The sequence below is a fragment of the Eucyclogobius newberryi genome, unplaced genomic scaffold, assembly GCF_026437365.1.
Source record: "Eucyclogobius newberryi isolate DKJ021-1_F unplaced genomic scaffold, fEucNew1.0.hap1 SCAF_10, whole genome shotgun sequence".
In the NCBI taxonomy this organism is placed as follows: domain Eukaryota; kingdom Metazoa; phylum Chordata; class Actinopteri; order Gobiiformes; family Gobiidae; genus Eucyclogobius; species Eucyclogobius newberryi.
In genome coordinates, this window is record NW_027315724.1 from 36,231,386 (window position 1) to 36,246,688 (window position 15,303).

The window sequence follows — 15,303 nt, forward strand, 5'->3', positions numbered from 1 at the left end:
AACTTGCTCTTGTATCTTAAGTTTTGCATTTTATATTTTAGAACCAACAAAAAAATATGTTTATAGCAAACAAACTTACATTTGGATCTCTGCTGTGTAACCTGGGACTACCTGAGTTTCGGCGCACTCTACAGGCGGCAGACGGGATTACACCGCACGCATTTCACGCTGACCTCTCACTTCCTGAATGAATGATCCAGAAAATGAACGATTATAGTCGCCTCATAACAAAGCTTTCAGACTATTTTATGTGAAAAACAAGTGTGAATTTACTGAATGAAAGAAGGACAAAAAAGTAAAAAAAGCACGAAAAAAAGCAAGAAAAAAGCACGATAAATGCACAAAAAAGCACAACAAAAAGCTCACAAAAAACCCAAAAAGCACGAAAAAAGCATGAAAAAACACAAAAAAAACCATGAAAAAATTACAAAAAAAATCACAAAAAAGCAGGAAAAAAGCACAGAAAATGCACAAAAAAGCACAACAAAAAGCCCCCCCAAAACCCCAAAAGCATGAAAAAAATCACACAAAAATCGCAAAAAAATCACAAAAAAAACAAACAAAAAAATTGAAGAAAAAAGGCGGGAAAAAAGCACAAGTAGCACCAAAAAAGCACGAGAAAAAATCACACACAAAACTATTTTCACAGCAAAAACAATCTGTGACGAGACATTTGAACTGGGCTGACCGACGCGGCTCTGTAATGGTCAGTGGTAGTGTTCCTGACCGCTGCTTCCCTCACCCCTGACACGTGTGGGTGCGTTTGATTTCGCTGAGTGCTGTGGAACGCTCGGTGGATTTCGGTGTTAGTCACAAACTGCTCCCTCTGACCCGCACATCTGTTTGAGTGGGAGCGAAATGCTTTTGGTCATCACATTATCAAAGGCCGTTGTCATGACCGCTCCCTCTGCGACGGGGAGCGAGCTCACGTTCATGTCCGACGAGTCTCTGGACGAAGGAGCGTCCAAACGTTCTTCACGACCGCCGCGGGACGGGGAACAATCCTCGCTTCTGCCGTGATTGGATGGATCAAACGGAGCCATAGTTCAACACGCACAAACGAATAAAGTCTTTTTATTATTATTATCATGTCAGTGACCACTTTGAGTAAATCTCCACTTTCTGATTTTAAATGTTTTTGCTCTGAAAATTGTTTCGAGAAAATAATATTTTGTGCTTTTTTCGTCTTTTTTTGTGCTTCATTTGTGCGTTTTTGTTCTTTTTTGTTCTTTTTTAGTTCTTTTTTAATGCTTTTTTTCGTCCCTTTTTTCGTGCTTTTCCATGCTTTTGTCGTGCTTTTTCAAGCTTTTTTGTGCTATTTTCATGCTTTTTTCATGCTTTTTTGTGTTTTTTTCTGTTGTTGTTGTTGTTGTTGCTTTGTTTTGTTGATCCAAGTTCTAATAAAATAATAGAAAAACTATAAGTCCAATTGAAACATCCAGTCAACGTTTAACATCATCAAACTGTTTTTCTTTTATTTAAAGTCAATTTTATAACTATTTTCCAATGTTTTTTTTTAATCTATTAATATTAGGATTTTGTGGTTTGTTGTTTTTTACTTTACTTTGTGCCTTGGCTTACGAACTTTACATGCTTTTTTTGTGCTTTTTTTGTTCTTTTTTCGTGCATTTTTGTGATTTCTTCAAGTTTTTTTGTGCTTTTTTCGAGCATTAAAAAAAATCATTGTTTGACTTGAAAACGACTAAAATAATAGATTTTTCATTTTAATTTTCACATTTATTGGATTTGTTCAGATTTAATCACTTCTTAAAGTCTCACGCGTCACACGTAAAGTCTCCCGCTTCGTCCCGAACGCGCCGCTGTAGCCAGCGTGTGTTCAAACGCGCCGCAGCAGACGTGTCCCGGGAGCAGACGTGTCCCGGGAGCAGACGTGTCCCGGGCCCCACCGCAGGAGCCGGGGGCCGTTTCCTGGTGCCACTGTCTGCATGAGGTCATCGCTCTCATTAAGCCTCATTCATCTTCACTCAAACACATTAAAAACAACACTAATGCTTTAAGATAAGTTCCTCTCGCTCGCTCTCCGGGGGCCAGACCACAGACAGGGCTCCGAAGAGGGGCCCCGAACACTGGAAAGACTTCAGAGCCGAGACGGTGACTAGTACGGTTATTTAGAAGAGCAGATTGTGCGCATAACTCCAGCTTTTGAAGAACTATTTAGCATTTAAACCTCGTAAATGTAAAATAAGACAAGTTTTACGTCAACGCTCCGAACGTTTCCAATCATAAAGTTGCTTTTTTTGTAAATAAAACAAGCAAAAAAGTGTATAATCTCATATTATCCTTCCCTGAGCCTCATAAAAACACTCAGTTTCAAATTTCCCAGATATTTGTCAAAGTTAGAGTTCTGATGCTGTTTTTATCTCCATAAATCAGGCTCAAATCGACTTCATTACAGCCGGGGTAAGCTAGCTTTTATGTATTTCCCCTCTGCTGCCAGTAGATGGAGCGCCAACTCAAATCCTGACGAGGGAACGCCCGGCTGAGAAAACGTTATGTGTGGTTTTTAAGACGAGCAGTATTTTTTTTAAACTTTCAAAACGCAAAAAAATGGAGCAAATTTAAAGGTCGATAACAGTGAAAATAATGTAAAGGGTTTAATTTAATCTGTTTTAGTTTCTGTTCACACAAACTTTAAATCTATTTCAATCATTTTAGTTTTTATTATTTTTTGAAGCATACAGCAACAAAAACTTACATAAAACAAATAATATTCATACTAATACTGCACTAATCCAGCTGCACAAGGAAAAGAAAATAAAAAAAACAATTTAAGAAAAATTAAGTTTTGCTTCAGAAAAAATGACAAAATGGTGAATGATTTTTTTGTACAACACCTTTAGTTTTATTGTGTTGATGGTTTATTGTGTTGATGGTTTATTGTGTTGATGGTTCATTGTGTTGATGGTTTATTGTGTTGATGGTTCATTGTGTTGATGGTTTATTGTGTTGATGGTTCATTGTGTTGATGGTTCATGGTGTTGATGGTTTATGGTGTCGATGGTTTATGGTGTCGATGGTTTATGGTGTCGATGGTTTATGGTGTCGATGGTTTATTGTGTTGATGTTTATGGTGTTGATGGTTTATTGTGTTGATGGTTCATTGTGTTGATGGTTCATTGTGTTGATGTTTATTGTGTTGATGGTTTATTGTGTCGATGGTTTATTGTGTCGATGGTTTATTGTGTTGATGGTTCATTGTGTTGATGGTTTATGGTGTTTATGCTTTTAGGTGTTGATGGTTTATGGTGTTGATGGTTTATGGTGTTGATGGTTTATGGTGTTGATGGTTTATTGTGTTGATGGTTCATTGTGTCGATGGTTTACTGTGTCGATGGTTTATGGTGTTGGTGGTTTATGGTGTTGGTGTTTATGGTGTTGATGGTTTATTGTGTTGATGGTTCATTGTGTTGATGGTTCATTGTGTTGATGTTTATTGTGTTGATGGTTTATTGTGTCGATGGTTTATTGTGTCGATGGTTTATTGTGTTGATGGTTCATTGTGTTGATGGTTTATGGTGTTTATGCTTTTAGGTGTTGATGGTTTATGGTGTTGATGGTTTATGGTGTTGATGGTTTATGGTGTTGATGGTTTATTGTGTTGATGGTTCATTGTGTCGATGGTTTACTGTGTCGATGGTTTATGGTGTTGGTGGTTTATGGTGTTGGTGGTTTATGGTGTTGATGGTTTATTGTGTTGATGGTTTATGGTGTTGATGGTTTGTTGTGTTGATGGTTCATTGTGTTGATGGTTCATTGTGTTGATGGTTCATTGTGTTGATGGTTCATGGTGTTGATGGTTTATGGTGTTGATGGTTTATTGTGTCGATGGTTTATGGTGTCGATGGTTTGTGTCGATGGTTTATGGTGTTGATGGTTCATTATGTTGATGGTTTATTGTGTTGATGTTTATTGTGTTGATGGTTTATTGTGTCGATGGTTTATGGTGTCGATGGTTTATGGTGTTGATGGTTTGTGTCGATGGTGTATGGTGTTGATGGTTCATTATGTTGATGGTTTATTGTGTTGATGTTTATTGTGTTGATGGTTTATTGTGTCGATGGTTTATGGTGTTGATGGTTTATGGTGTCGATGGTTTATGGTGTCAATGGTTTATTGTGTCGATGGTTTATGGTGTTGATGGTTTATTGTGTTGATGGTTTATTGTGTCGATGTTTATTGTGTTGATGGTTTATTGTGTTGATAGTTTATGGTGTTGTTTATTGTGTTGATGGTTTATTGTCAATGGTTTGTGTTGATGGTTTATTGTTTTGATGTTTATTGTGTTGATGGTTTATGGTGTTGATGGTTTATGGTGTTGATGGTTTATGGTGTTGATGGTTTATTGTGTTGATGGTTCATTGTGTTGATGGTTTATTGTGTTGATGGTTCATTGTGTTGATGGTTTATGGTGTTGATGCTTTTAGGTGTTGATGGTTTATGGTGTTGATGGTTTATTGTGTCGATGGTTTATTGTGTTGACGGTTTATTGTGTCGACGGTTTATTGTGTCGATAGTTTATGGTGTTGATGGTTTATTGTGTTGATGGTTTATTGTGTTGATGGTTTATTATGTCGATGGTTTATTGTGTTGATAGTTTATGGTGTTGATGTTTATTGTGTCAATGGTTTATTGTGTCGATGGTTTATGGTGTTGATGGTTTATTGTGTTGATGGTTTATTGTGTTGATGGTTTATTGTGTTGATGGTTTATAGTGTTGATGGTTTATGGTGTTGATGGTTTATTGTGTTGATGTTTATTGTGTCAATGGTTTATTTTGTCAATGGTTTATGGTGTTGATGGTTTATTTTGTTGATGGTTTATTGTGTTGATGGTTTATGGTGTTGATGGTTTATTGTGTTGATGTTTATGGTGTTGATGGTTTATTGTGTCGATGGTTTATTGTGTCGATGTTTATTTTGTCAATGTTTATTGTGTTGATGGTTTATGGTGTTGATGGTTTATGGTGTTGATGGTTTATTGTGTTTATGTTTATTGTGTTGCTGGTTTATTGTGTTGATGGTTTATTGTGTTGATGGTTTATTGTGTTGATGTTTATTGTGTTGATGGTTTATTGTGTCGATGGTTTATTGTGTCGATGGTTTATGGTGTCGATGGTTTATGGTGTCGATGGTTTATTGTGTTGATGGTTTATGGTGTTGATGGTTTATTGTGTTGATAGTTTATGGTGTTGATGTTTATTGTTTTGATGGTTTATTGTCGATGGTTTGTGTTGATGGTTTATTGTGTTTATGTTTATTGTGTTGATGTTTATTGTGTTGATGGTTTATTGTGTTGATGGTTTATGGTGTTGATGGTTTATTGTGTTGATGGTTTATGGTGTTGATGCTTTATGGTGTTGATGGTTTATTGTGTCGATGGTTTATTGTGTCGGTGGTTTATTGTGTCGGTGGTTTATGGTGTCGATGGTTTATTGTGTTGATGGTTTATGGTGTTGATGGTTTATTGTGTTGATGGTTTATTGTGTTGATGGTTCATTGTGTTGATGGTTTATGGTGTAGATGGTTTATGGTGTAGATGGTTTATGGTGTAGATGGTTTATTGTGTTGATGGTTCATTGTGTCGATGGTTTATTGTGTTGATGGTTCATTGTGTCGATGGTTCATTGTGTCGATGGTTTATTGTGTTGATGTTTATTGTGTTGATGGTTTATTGTGTCGATGGTTTATTGTGTCTATGGTTTATGGTGTCGATGGTTTATGGTGTCGATGGTTTATGGTGTCGATGGTTTATTGTGTTGATGGTTTATTGTGTCGATGGTTTATGGTGTCGATGGTTTATGGTGTCGATGGTTTATGGTGTCGATGGTTTATTGTGTTGATGGTTTACTGTGTCGATGGTTTATTGTGTTGATTGTTTATTGTGTCGATGGTTTATGGTGTCGATGGTTTGTGTCGATGGTTTATTGTGTCGATGGTTTATGGTGTTGATGGTTTATTATGTCGATGTTTATTGTGTTGATGGTTTATTGTGTTGATGGTTTATTGTGTCGATGGTTTATTGTGTCGACGGTTTATTGTGTCGACGGTTTATTGTGTCGATAGTTTATGGTGTTGATGGTTTATTGTGTTGATGGTTTATTGTGTTGATGGTTTATTATGTCGATGGTTTATTGTGTCGATGGTTTGTGTCGATGGTTTATTGTGTTGATAGTTTATGGTGTTGATGTTTATTGTGTCAATGGTTTATTGTGTCGATGGTTTATGGTGTTGATGGTTTATTGTGTTGATGGTTTATTGTGTTGATGGTTTATGGTGTTGATGGTTTATTGTGTTGATGTTTATTGTGTTGATGGTTTATGGTGTTGATGGTTTATGGTGTTGATGGTTTATTGTGTTGATGTTTATTGTGTCAGTGGTTTATTTTGTCGATGGTTTATGGTGTTGATGGTTTATTGTGTTGATGGTTTATTGTGTTGATGGTTTATTGTGTTGATGGTTTATCGTGTTGATGGTTTATTGTGTTGATGTTTATGGTGTTGATGGTTTATTGTGTCGATGGTTTATTGTGTCGATGTTTATTTTGTCGATGTTTATTGTGTTGATGGTTTATGGTGTTGATGGTTTATTGTGTTTATGTTTATTGTGTTGCTGGTTTATTGTGTTTATGGTTTATTGTGTTGATGGTTTATTGTGTTGATGTTTATTGTGTTGATGGTTTATTGTGTAGATGGTTTATTGTGTCGATGGTTTATGGTGTCGATGGTTTATGGTGTCGATGGTTTATTGTGTTGATGGTTTATGGTGTTGATGGTTTATTGTGTTGATAGTTTATGGTGTTGATGTTTATTGTTTTGATGGTTTATTGTCGATGGTTTGTGTTGATGGTTTATTGTGTTTATGTTTATTGTGTTGATGTTTATTGTGTTGATGGTTTATTGTGTTGATGGTTTATGGTGTTGATGGTTTATTGTGTTGATGGTTTATGGTGTTGATGCTTTATGGTGTTGATGGTTTATTGTGTCGATGGTTTATTGTGTCGGTGGTTTATTGTGTCGGTGGTTTATGGTGTCGATGGTTTATTGTGTTGATGGTTTATGGTGTTGATGGTTTATTGTGTTGATGGTTTATTGTGTTGATGGTTCATTGTGTTGATGGTTTATGGTGTAGATGGTTTATGGTGTAGATGGTTTATTGTGTTGATGGTTCATTGTGTCGATGGTTTATTGTGTTGATGGTTCATTGTGTCGATGGTTCATTGTGTCGATGGTTTATTGTGTTGATGTTTATTGTGTTGATGGTTTATTGTGTCGATGGTTTATTGTGTCGATGGTTTATGGTGTCGATGGTTTATGGTGTCGAATGTTTATTGTGTCGATGGTTTATTGTGTCGATGGTTTATGGTGTCGATGGTTTATGGTGTCGATGGTTTATTGTGTCGATGGTTTATGGTGTCGATGATTTATTGTGTCGATGTTTTTTTGTGTCGATGGTTTATGGTGTCGATGGTTTATGGTGTTGATGTTTATGGTGTTGATGGTTTATTGTGTTGATGGTTTATGGTGTCGATGGTTTAATGTGTCGATGGTTTAATGTGTCGATGGTTTATTGCGTCGATCGTTTATTGCGTCTATGGTTTATTGTGTTGATGGTTCATTTTGTCGATGGTTTATTGTGTCGATGGTTTAATGTGTCGATGGTTTAATGTGTTGATGGTTTATTGTGTTGATGGTTTATGGTGTTGATGTTTGATGTGTTGATGTTTATTGTGTTGATGTTGCGTTGATGGTTCATTGTGTTGATGGTTTATTGTTTTGATGGTTTATGGTGTTGATGGTTTATTGTGTTGATGGTTTATTGTGTTGATGGTTTATTGCGTTGATGGTTTATTGTGTTGATGGTTTATTGTGTCGATGGTTTATGGTGTTGATGTTTATTGTGTTGATGTTGTGTTGATGGTTTATTGTGTTGATTGTTTATTGTGTTGATGGTTTATTGCGTTGATGGTTTATTGTGTTGATGGTTTATTGTGTCGATGGTTTATGGTGTTGATTGTTTATTGTGTTGATGTTGTGTTGATGGTTTATTGTGTTGATTGTTTATTGTGTTGATGGTGTGTGTTTCCAGGCTGCTTTCCTTGTCCCGGGCCCAGTCTGAACCCCATCGCTCTGGGGAGTCGCTGGCTCGCTTACGCCGAGAATAAGGTAACGGCAAAAGACTACACACGCTAAAGTACACGCTAAAGTACACACTAAAGTACACGCTAAAGTACACGCTAAAGTACATGCTAAAGTACACACTAAAGTACACGCTAAAGTACAGGCTAAAGTACATGCTAAAGTACAGGCTAAGGTACACGCTAAAGTACACGCTGAAGTATACGCTAAAGTACAGGCTAAAGTACAGGCTAAAGTACATGCTAAAGTACACGCTAAAGTACACGCTAAAGTACAGGCTAAAGTACACGCTAAAGTACACGCTAAAGTACATGCTAAAGTAAACACTAAAGTACACGCTAAAGTACAGGCTAAAGTACACGCTAAAGTACGCGCTAAAGTACAGACTAAAGTACAGGCTAAAGTACACGCTAAAGGACACGCTAAAGTACAGGCTAAAGTACACGCTAAAGTACACGCTAAAGTACATACTAAAGTACACGCTAAAGTACACGCTAAAGTACACGCTAAAGTACATACTAAAGTACACGCTAAAGTACACGCTAAAGTACATGCTTAAGTACAGGCTAAAGTACACGCTAAAGTACACGCTAAAGTACACGCTAAAGTACATACTAAAGTACACGCTAAAGTACACGCTAAAGTACATGCTTAAGTACAGGCTAAAGTACACGCTAAAGTACACGCTAAAGTACATGCTAAAGTACATGCTAAAGTACATGCTAAAGTACACACTAAAGTACGTCCAGCAGCAACATGGATTTTATCTGAATATTTTTTTATTTAAACATTTAAAAAATTATATATATTTTGTAATTTATTCCAATATATTTTGCAAAATTTAAACGCAATAAAGTAAATTCATCAGCAACATGGAATTGATGTGAATTATTATTTGATATTTAACTTCTTTTGAACAAATCTATTAACATATATTTGACACATTTTAAACACAGCAGTTGTGTTCAGTTCTTCTTCCGTTTTTGTGAATGAATCGCGCTCTTTCCCGTTCGATCATCGGCGCATTAATCAATCCGGTGGTTAACGCTTCATCAATAATTTGCAGTTCCATCTGAAGCGTCTCGACATTGACTTTTGTCTCGCCGCGTTTTCCAAAAGCGACATTGATTTCAGAGCAATAAAAACATCTTTCCTCCGGCAAATTCACTCAACTCCACGTTCATGAATAATATATAAATATGTGAGAGGGCGGACCTTTAACTGTTTGTGAAACTTTTGTTTGTTAAATTAAGTAACATAATAAATACTCTATTTTCTGGAGTATAAGTCGTACCAGCCAAAAAATGCATAATAGAGAAGAAAAAAACACAAATAAGTCGCACTGGAGTATGAGTATATAAGTATAAATATAAGTATAAGTGGCACCCCGGCCAAAACTAGTCCAGAAAATACGGTACTAAACAGTTAAAGTTTCACCCTGTAGCTTTTCCATCATCTCAGTCACAGTTTGATCATTGTAGTGTGAACAATAAAGACTCTAAAACACTTTAAAAAATACATTTTTATTGACATTATTAAATTAAAATGTCCAAAAATACACTTGATTGAAGATACCTTATTTTCCTGACAATAAGTCGCACCTGAGTATAAGTCGCACCAGCCCAAAAAATGCATAATATAGAAGAAAAATACATAATATAAGTCGCACTGGAGTTTAAGTATATAAGTATAAATATAAGTATAAGTCGCACCCCGGCCAAAACTATGAAAAAAGGTGCGTTTTATAGTCCAGGAAATACGGTAGTAGCTTTTCCATCATCTCAGTCACAGTTTGATCATCGTAGTGTGAACTATAAAGACTATAAAACACTTAAAAAATGTGGCATTATTAAATCAAAATGTCACAAAATACACTTTATTTGTCGATATCGACCACATTTCAGCCTTTATTCAGTTGCTAACGCTCGAGCTTGTTTTAATTCCCCAAATCCACAGAAAAGTGGAGGGAAAAGGCTGAGAAGAGTGGAATCCCATGTTTACGATCCCCTTTAATGCTCCGTGTGGGTCATCTGTCCGGACACTTCATCCCTCAGACCAACATAAGAGCGTCTCAGACTTCTGCTCATAATGGCATTTTTGAAGTATTTACCAAACGTTAAAGATGCAATTTAATCAGCGGTTTTCGGGGGCCGGCTCGGCGCGGTAATTGACAGACGGGGCCCCGCCGCGGTGCTCTCTCGGGCCCCGTGAAGGACGTCGTGATGGGCTCTGAATGGAACCATGTTGTGTTGCAGCTGATCCGGTGTCATCAGTCGAGGGGAGGAGCCTGCGGCGACAACGCTCAGTCCTACACGGCGACGGTCATCAACGCGGCCAAAGTGAGTCCCGCGTTGCCCAGTGCGCGTGTCATACAGGGGGAGGGGCTTACATCCACGTCACAAAGTGCGTGTGTCATACAGAGGGAGGGGCTTGTTTTTCAGGAGGGTCAGTGTGATGGCTCCAGGAGGGTCAGCGTGACGCTCCGGGAGGGTCAGCGTGACGCTCCGGGAGGGTCAGCGTGGCGCTCCGGGAGGGTCAGCGTGACGCTCCGGGAGGGTCAGCGTGATGGCTCCAGGAGGGTCAGCGTGATGGCTCCGGGAGGGTCAGCGTGATGGCTCCGGGAGGGTCAGCGTGGCGCTCCGGGAGGGTCAGCGTGACGCTCCAGGAGGGTCAGCGTGATGGCTCCAGGAGGGTCAGCGTGATGGCTCCGGGAGGGTCAGCGTGATGGCTCCGGGAGGGTCAGCGTGGCGCTCCGGGAGGGTCAGCGTGACGCTCCAGGAGGGTCAGCGTGATGGCTCCGGGAGGGTCAGCGTGATGGCTCCGGGAGGGTCAGCGTAATGGCTCCAGGAGGGTCAGCGTGACGCTCCGGGAGGGTTAGCGTGACGCTCCGGGAGGGTCAGCGTGACGCTCCGGGAGGGTCAGCGTGATGCTCCGGGAGGGTCAGCGTGGCGCTCCGGGAGGGTCAGCGTGATGCTCCGGGAGGGTCAGCGTGACGCTCCGGGAGGGTCAGCGTGACGCTCCGGGAGGGTCAGCGTGGCGCTCCGGGAGGGTCAGCGTGATGGCTCCGGGAGGGTCAGCGTGACGCTCCGGGAGGGTCAGCGTGGCGCTCCGGGAGGGTCAGCGTGATGGCTCCGGGAGGGTCAGCGTGATGGCTCCGGGAGGGTCAGCGTGACGCTCCGGGAGGGTCAGCGTGACGCTCCGGGAGGGTCAGCGTGCCGCTCCGGGAGGGTCAGCGTGACGCTCCGGGAGGGTCAGCGTGACGCTCCGGGAGGGTCAGCGTGATGCTCCGGGAGGGTCCTGGAGCATCACGCTGACCCTCCCGGAGCATCACGCCAAACACAGTCCATGATGACATGTTTCCTGAGTCAGTGACCTGATCAGGAGCTAATGTTCATCATGCAGCGGTCAGTGCTAACAGGTTAGCCACACGCTAGGCCCTGGAGCACAGAGGTATTGATATGCAGACAGGCCGTCGCCCGCGCTCCTCCAGAGCCATATATCTCCATGTGTGTGACAGTCTATCTCCTGCTGCGGCGCGACACGCCGGCTCTAAGCGCGCTCAGACATGCACAGAGCGCGCTCAGACATGCAGAGCATTAAGAGTCATGGAGGAGCAGGAGATAAAACTGTGTCTCCAATGACAACGCCACACTCACTCTGAGCAGGAGGCGCGTGGCCATCCGCCCTGCTCTGACCCTCCAGGACCTCACATCAATCCTGCTGTAATCTGTTTAGATGGAGACGCGCCGCTTCAGAGCTCCTCTTAGAGCTCCTCGCTCCTCTCCTCGCTCCTCTCCTCGCTCCTCTCCTCGCTCCTCTCCTCGCTCCTCTCCTCGCTCCTCTCCTCGCTCCTCTCCTCGCTCCTCTCCTCACTCCTCTCCTCGCTCCTCCTCGCTCCTCCTCGCTCCTCTCCTCGCTCCACTCCTCGCTCCTCTCAGAGCTCCTCCTCACTCCTCCTCGCTCCTCTCAGAGCTCCTCTCAGAGCTCCTCGCTCCTCTCAGAGCTCCTCCTTGCTCCTCTCCTCGCTCCTCTCCTCGCTCCTCTCCTCGCTCCTCTCCTCGCTCTTCTCCTCGCTCCTCCTCGCTCCTCCTCGCTCCTCTCCTCGCTCCTCTCCTCGCTCCTCTCCTCTCTCTTCTCCTCGCTCCTCTCCTCGCTCCTCTCCTCGCTCCTCTCCTCGCTCCTCTCCTCGCTCCTCTCCTCGCTCCTCTCCTCGCTCCTCCTCGCTCCTCTCCTCGCTCCTCTCCTCGCTCCTCCTCGCTCCTCGCTCCTCTCCTCGCTCCTCTCCTCGCTCCTCCTCACTCCTCCTCGCTCCTCTCAGAGCTCCTCTCAGAGCTCCTCCTTGCTCCTCTCCTCGCTCCCCTCCTCGCTCCTCTCCTCGCTCCACTCCTCGCTCCTCTCAGAGCTCCTCCTCACTCCTCCTCGCTCCTCTCAGAGCTCCTCTCAGAGCTCCTCGCTCCTCTCAGAGCTCCTCCTTGCTCCTCTCCTCGCTCCTCTCCTCGCTCCTCTCCTCGCTCCTCTCCTCGCTCTTCTCCTCGCTCCTCCTCGCTCCTCCTCGCTCCTCTCCTCGCTCCTCTCCTCGCTCCTCTCCTCTCTCTTCTCCTCGCTCCTCTCCTCGCTCCTCTCCTCGCTCCTCTCCTCGCTCCTCTCCTCGCTCCTCTCCTCGCTCCTCCTCGCTCCTCTCCTCGCTCCTCTCCTCGCTCCTCCTCGCTCCTCGCTCCTCTCCTCGCTCCTCTCCTCGCTCCTCCTCACTCCTCCTCGCTCCTCTCAGAGCTCCTCTCAGAGCTCAGAGCTCCTCTCAGAGCTCCTCCTTGCTCCTCTCCTCGCTCCCCTCCTCGCTCCTCTCCTCGCTCCTCTCCTCGCTCCTCCTCGCTCCTCCTCGCTCCTCTCCTCGCTCCACTCCTCTCCTCTCTCTTCTCCTCGCTCCTCTCCTCGCTCCTCTCCTCGCTCCTCCTCGCTCCTCGCTCCTCTCCTCGCTCCTCTCCTCGCTCCTCCTCGCTCCTCCTCGCTCCTCGCTCCTCTCCTCGCTCCTCTCCTCGCTCCTCCTCGCTCCTCGCTCCTCCTCGCTCCTCTCCTCGCTCCTCTCCTCGCTCCTCCTCGCTCCTCTCCTCGCTCCTCTCCTTGCTCCTCCTCGCTCCTCGCTCCTCTCCTCGCTCCTCTCCTCGCTCCTCCTCGCTCCTCCTCGCTCCTCGCTCCTCTCCTCGCTCCTCTCCTCGCTCCTCCTCGCTCCTCGCTCCTCCTCGCTCCTCGCTCCTCTCCTCGCTCCTCTCCTCGCTCCTCCTCGCTCCTCGCTCCTCTCCTCGCTCCTCTCCTCGCTCCTCCTCGCTCCTCTCCTCGCTCCTCTCCTCGCTCCTCCTCGCTCCTCGCTCCTCCTCGCTCCTCGCTCCTCTCCTCGCTCCTCTCCTCGCTCCTCCTCGCTCCTCGCTCCTCCTCGCTCCTCGCTCCTCTCCTCGCTCCTCTCCTCGCTCTTCCTCGCTCCTCGCTCCTCTCCTCGCTCCTCTCCTCGCTCCTCCTCGCTCCTCGCTCCTCTCCTCGCTCCTCTCCTCGCTCCTCCTCGCTCCTCTCCTCGCTCCTCTCCTCGCTCCTCCTCGCTCCTCGCTCCTCCTCGCTCCTCGCTCCTCTCCTCGCTCCTCTCCTCGCTCCTCCTCGCTCCTCGCTCCTCTCCTCCTGCAGCGACCCATCGATTGGTTTGGACCAGCACTAAGAAGTGCACAACTGCAGTGATTACAAAACACATTAGTGTTGATCAATTAGGAGGCAAACGCCTGGCTTAATAATTGATGCCTCTGTGGCACTTTACACAGGCGCTGCTCAGACGGCGTTAGTGAGTGTGTAGAGACAGAGCCCACGCGCGGCGCCACGCTGTATTGACGAGGCTGAATGCCTGATTAGGCTCCGGGGCCCCTTTGGCGCTTCACTCACAGACAGACACTCACTCCATTAGCCCAAGACACTGAGGAGGTGAGATAGACTCCACTTAAGCAGCACTATCCTGTTCCACCAGCAGCAGAGGTGTGTGTGAGGCCGACGCCCACCTCCAGCCACACACTACACAGTACACACACACTACACACGACACACACACACACACACACACTACACACACACACACACACACACACACACTACACACGACACACACACACACTACACACACACACACACACACAGTACACACACACACACTACACACGACACACACACACACACACACACTACACACACACACACACACACACACACACTACACACGACACACACACACACTACACACACACACACACACACAGTACACACACACACACTACACACACACACACACACACACACACTACACACGACACACACACACACTACACACACACACACACACACAGTACACACACACACACACACACACTACACACACACACACACACACACTACACACGACACACACACACACACACACACTACACACACACACACACACACACTACACACACACACACACACACACACTACACACGACACACACACACACTACACACACACACACACACAGTACACACACACACAGTACACACACACACACACACACACACACGACACACACACACACAGTACACACACACACACACACACACTACACACACTACACACACACACACACACACACAGTACACACACACACACACACACACTACACACACACACACACACACACTACACACGACACACACACACACACACACACTACACACACACACACACACACACACTACACACACACACACACACACACACTACACACGACACACACACACACTACACACACACACACACACACACACACACACTACACAGTACACACACACACACACACTACACACACACACACACACACACTACAAACACACACACACACACACAGTACACACACACACACACACTACACACACACACACACACACAGTACACACACACACACACTACAAACACACACACACACACAGTACACACACACACACACACACTACACACAGTACACACACACACACACACACACACTACAAACACACACACACACACACACACACAGTACACACACACACACACACACACTACACACAGTACACACAGTACACACACACACACACACACACTACACA

At 44.3% G+C, this 15,303-nt stretch overlaps 1 protein-coding gene across 1 annotated transcript in view; it reads left to right on the plus strand.

Annotated features, from left to right (window-relative positions):
- Window positions 1-15,303, plus strand: part of bcas3 (BCAS3 microtubule associated cell migration factor) — a 244,269-nt gene that overhangs the window by 61,354 nt on the left and 167,612 nt on the right. The window contains exons 10-11 of the mRNA XM_072457138.1: window positions 8,106-8,182; window positions 10,411-10,494. Of these exons, the coding sequence (XP_072313239.1) occupies window positions 8,106-8,182; window positions 10,411-10,494 (161 nt within the window). The remainder of the gene's footprint in view (window positions 1-8,105; window positions 8,183-10,410; window positions 10,495-15,303) is intronic.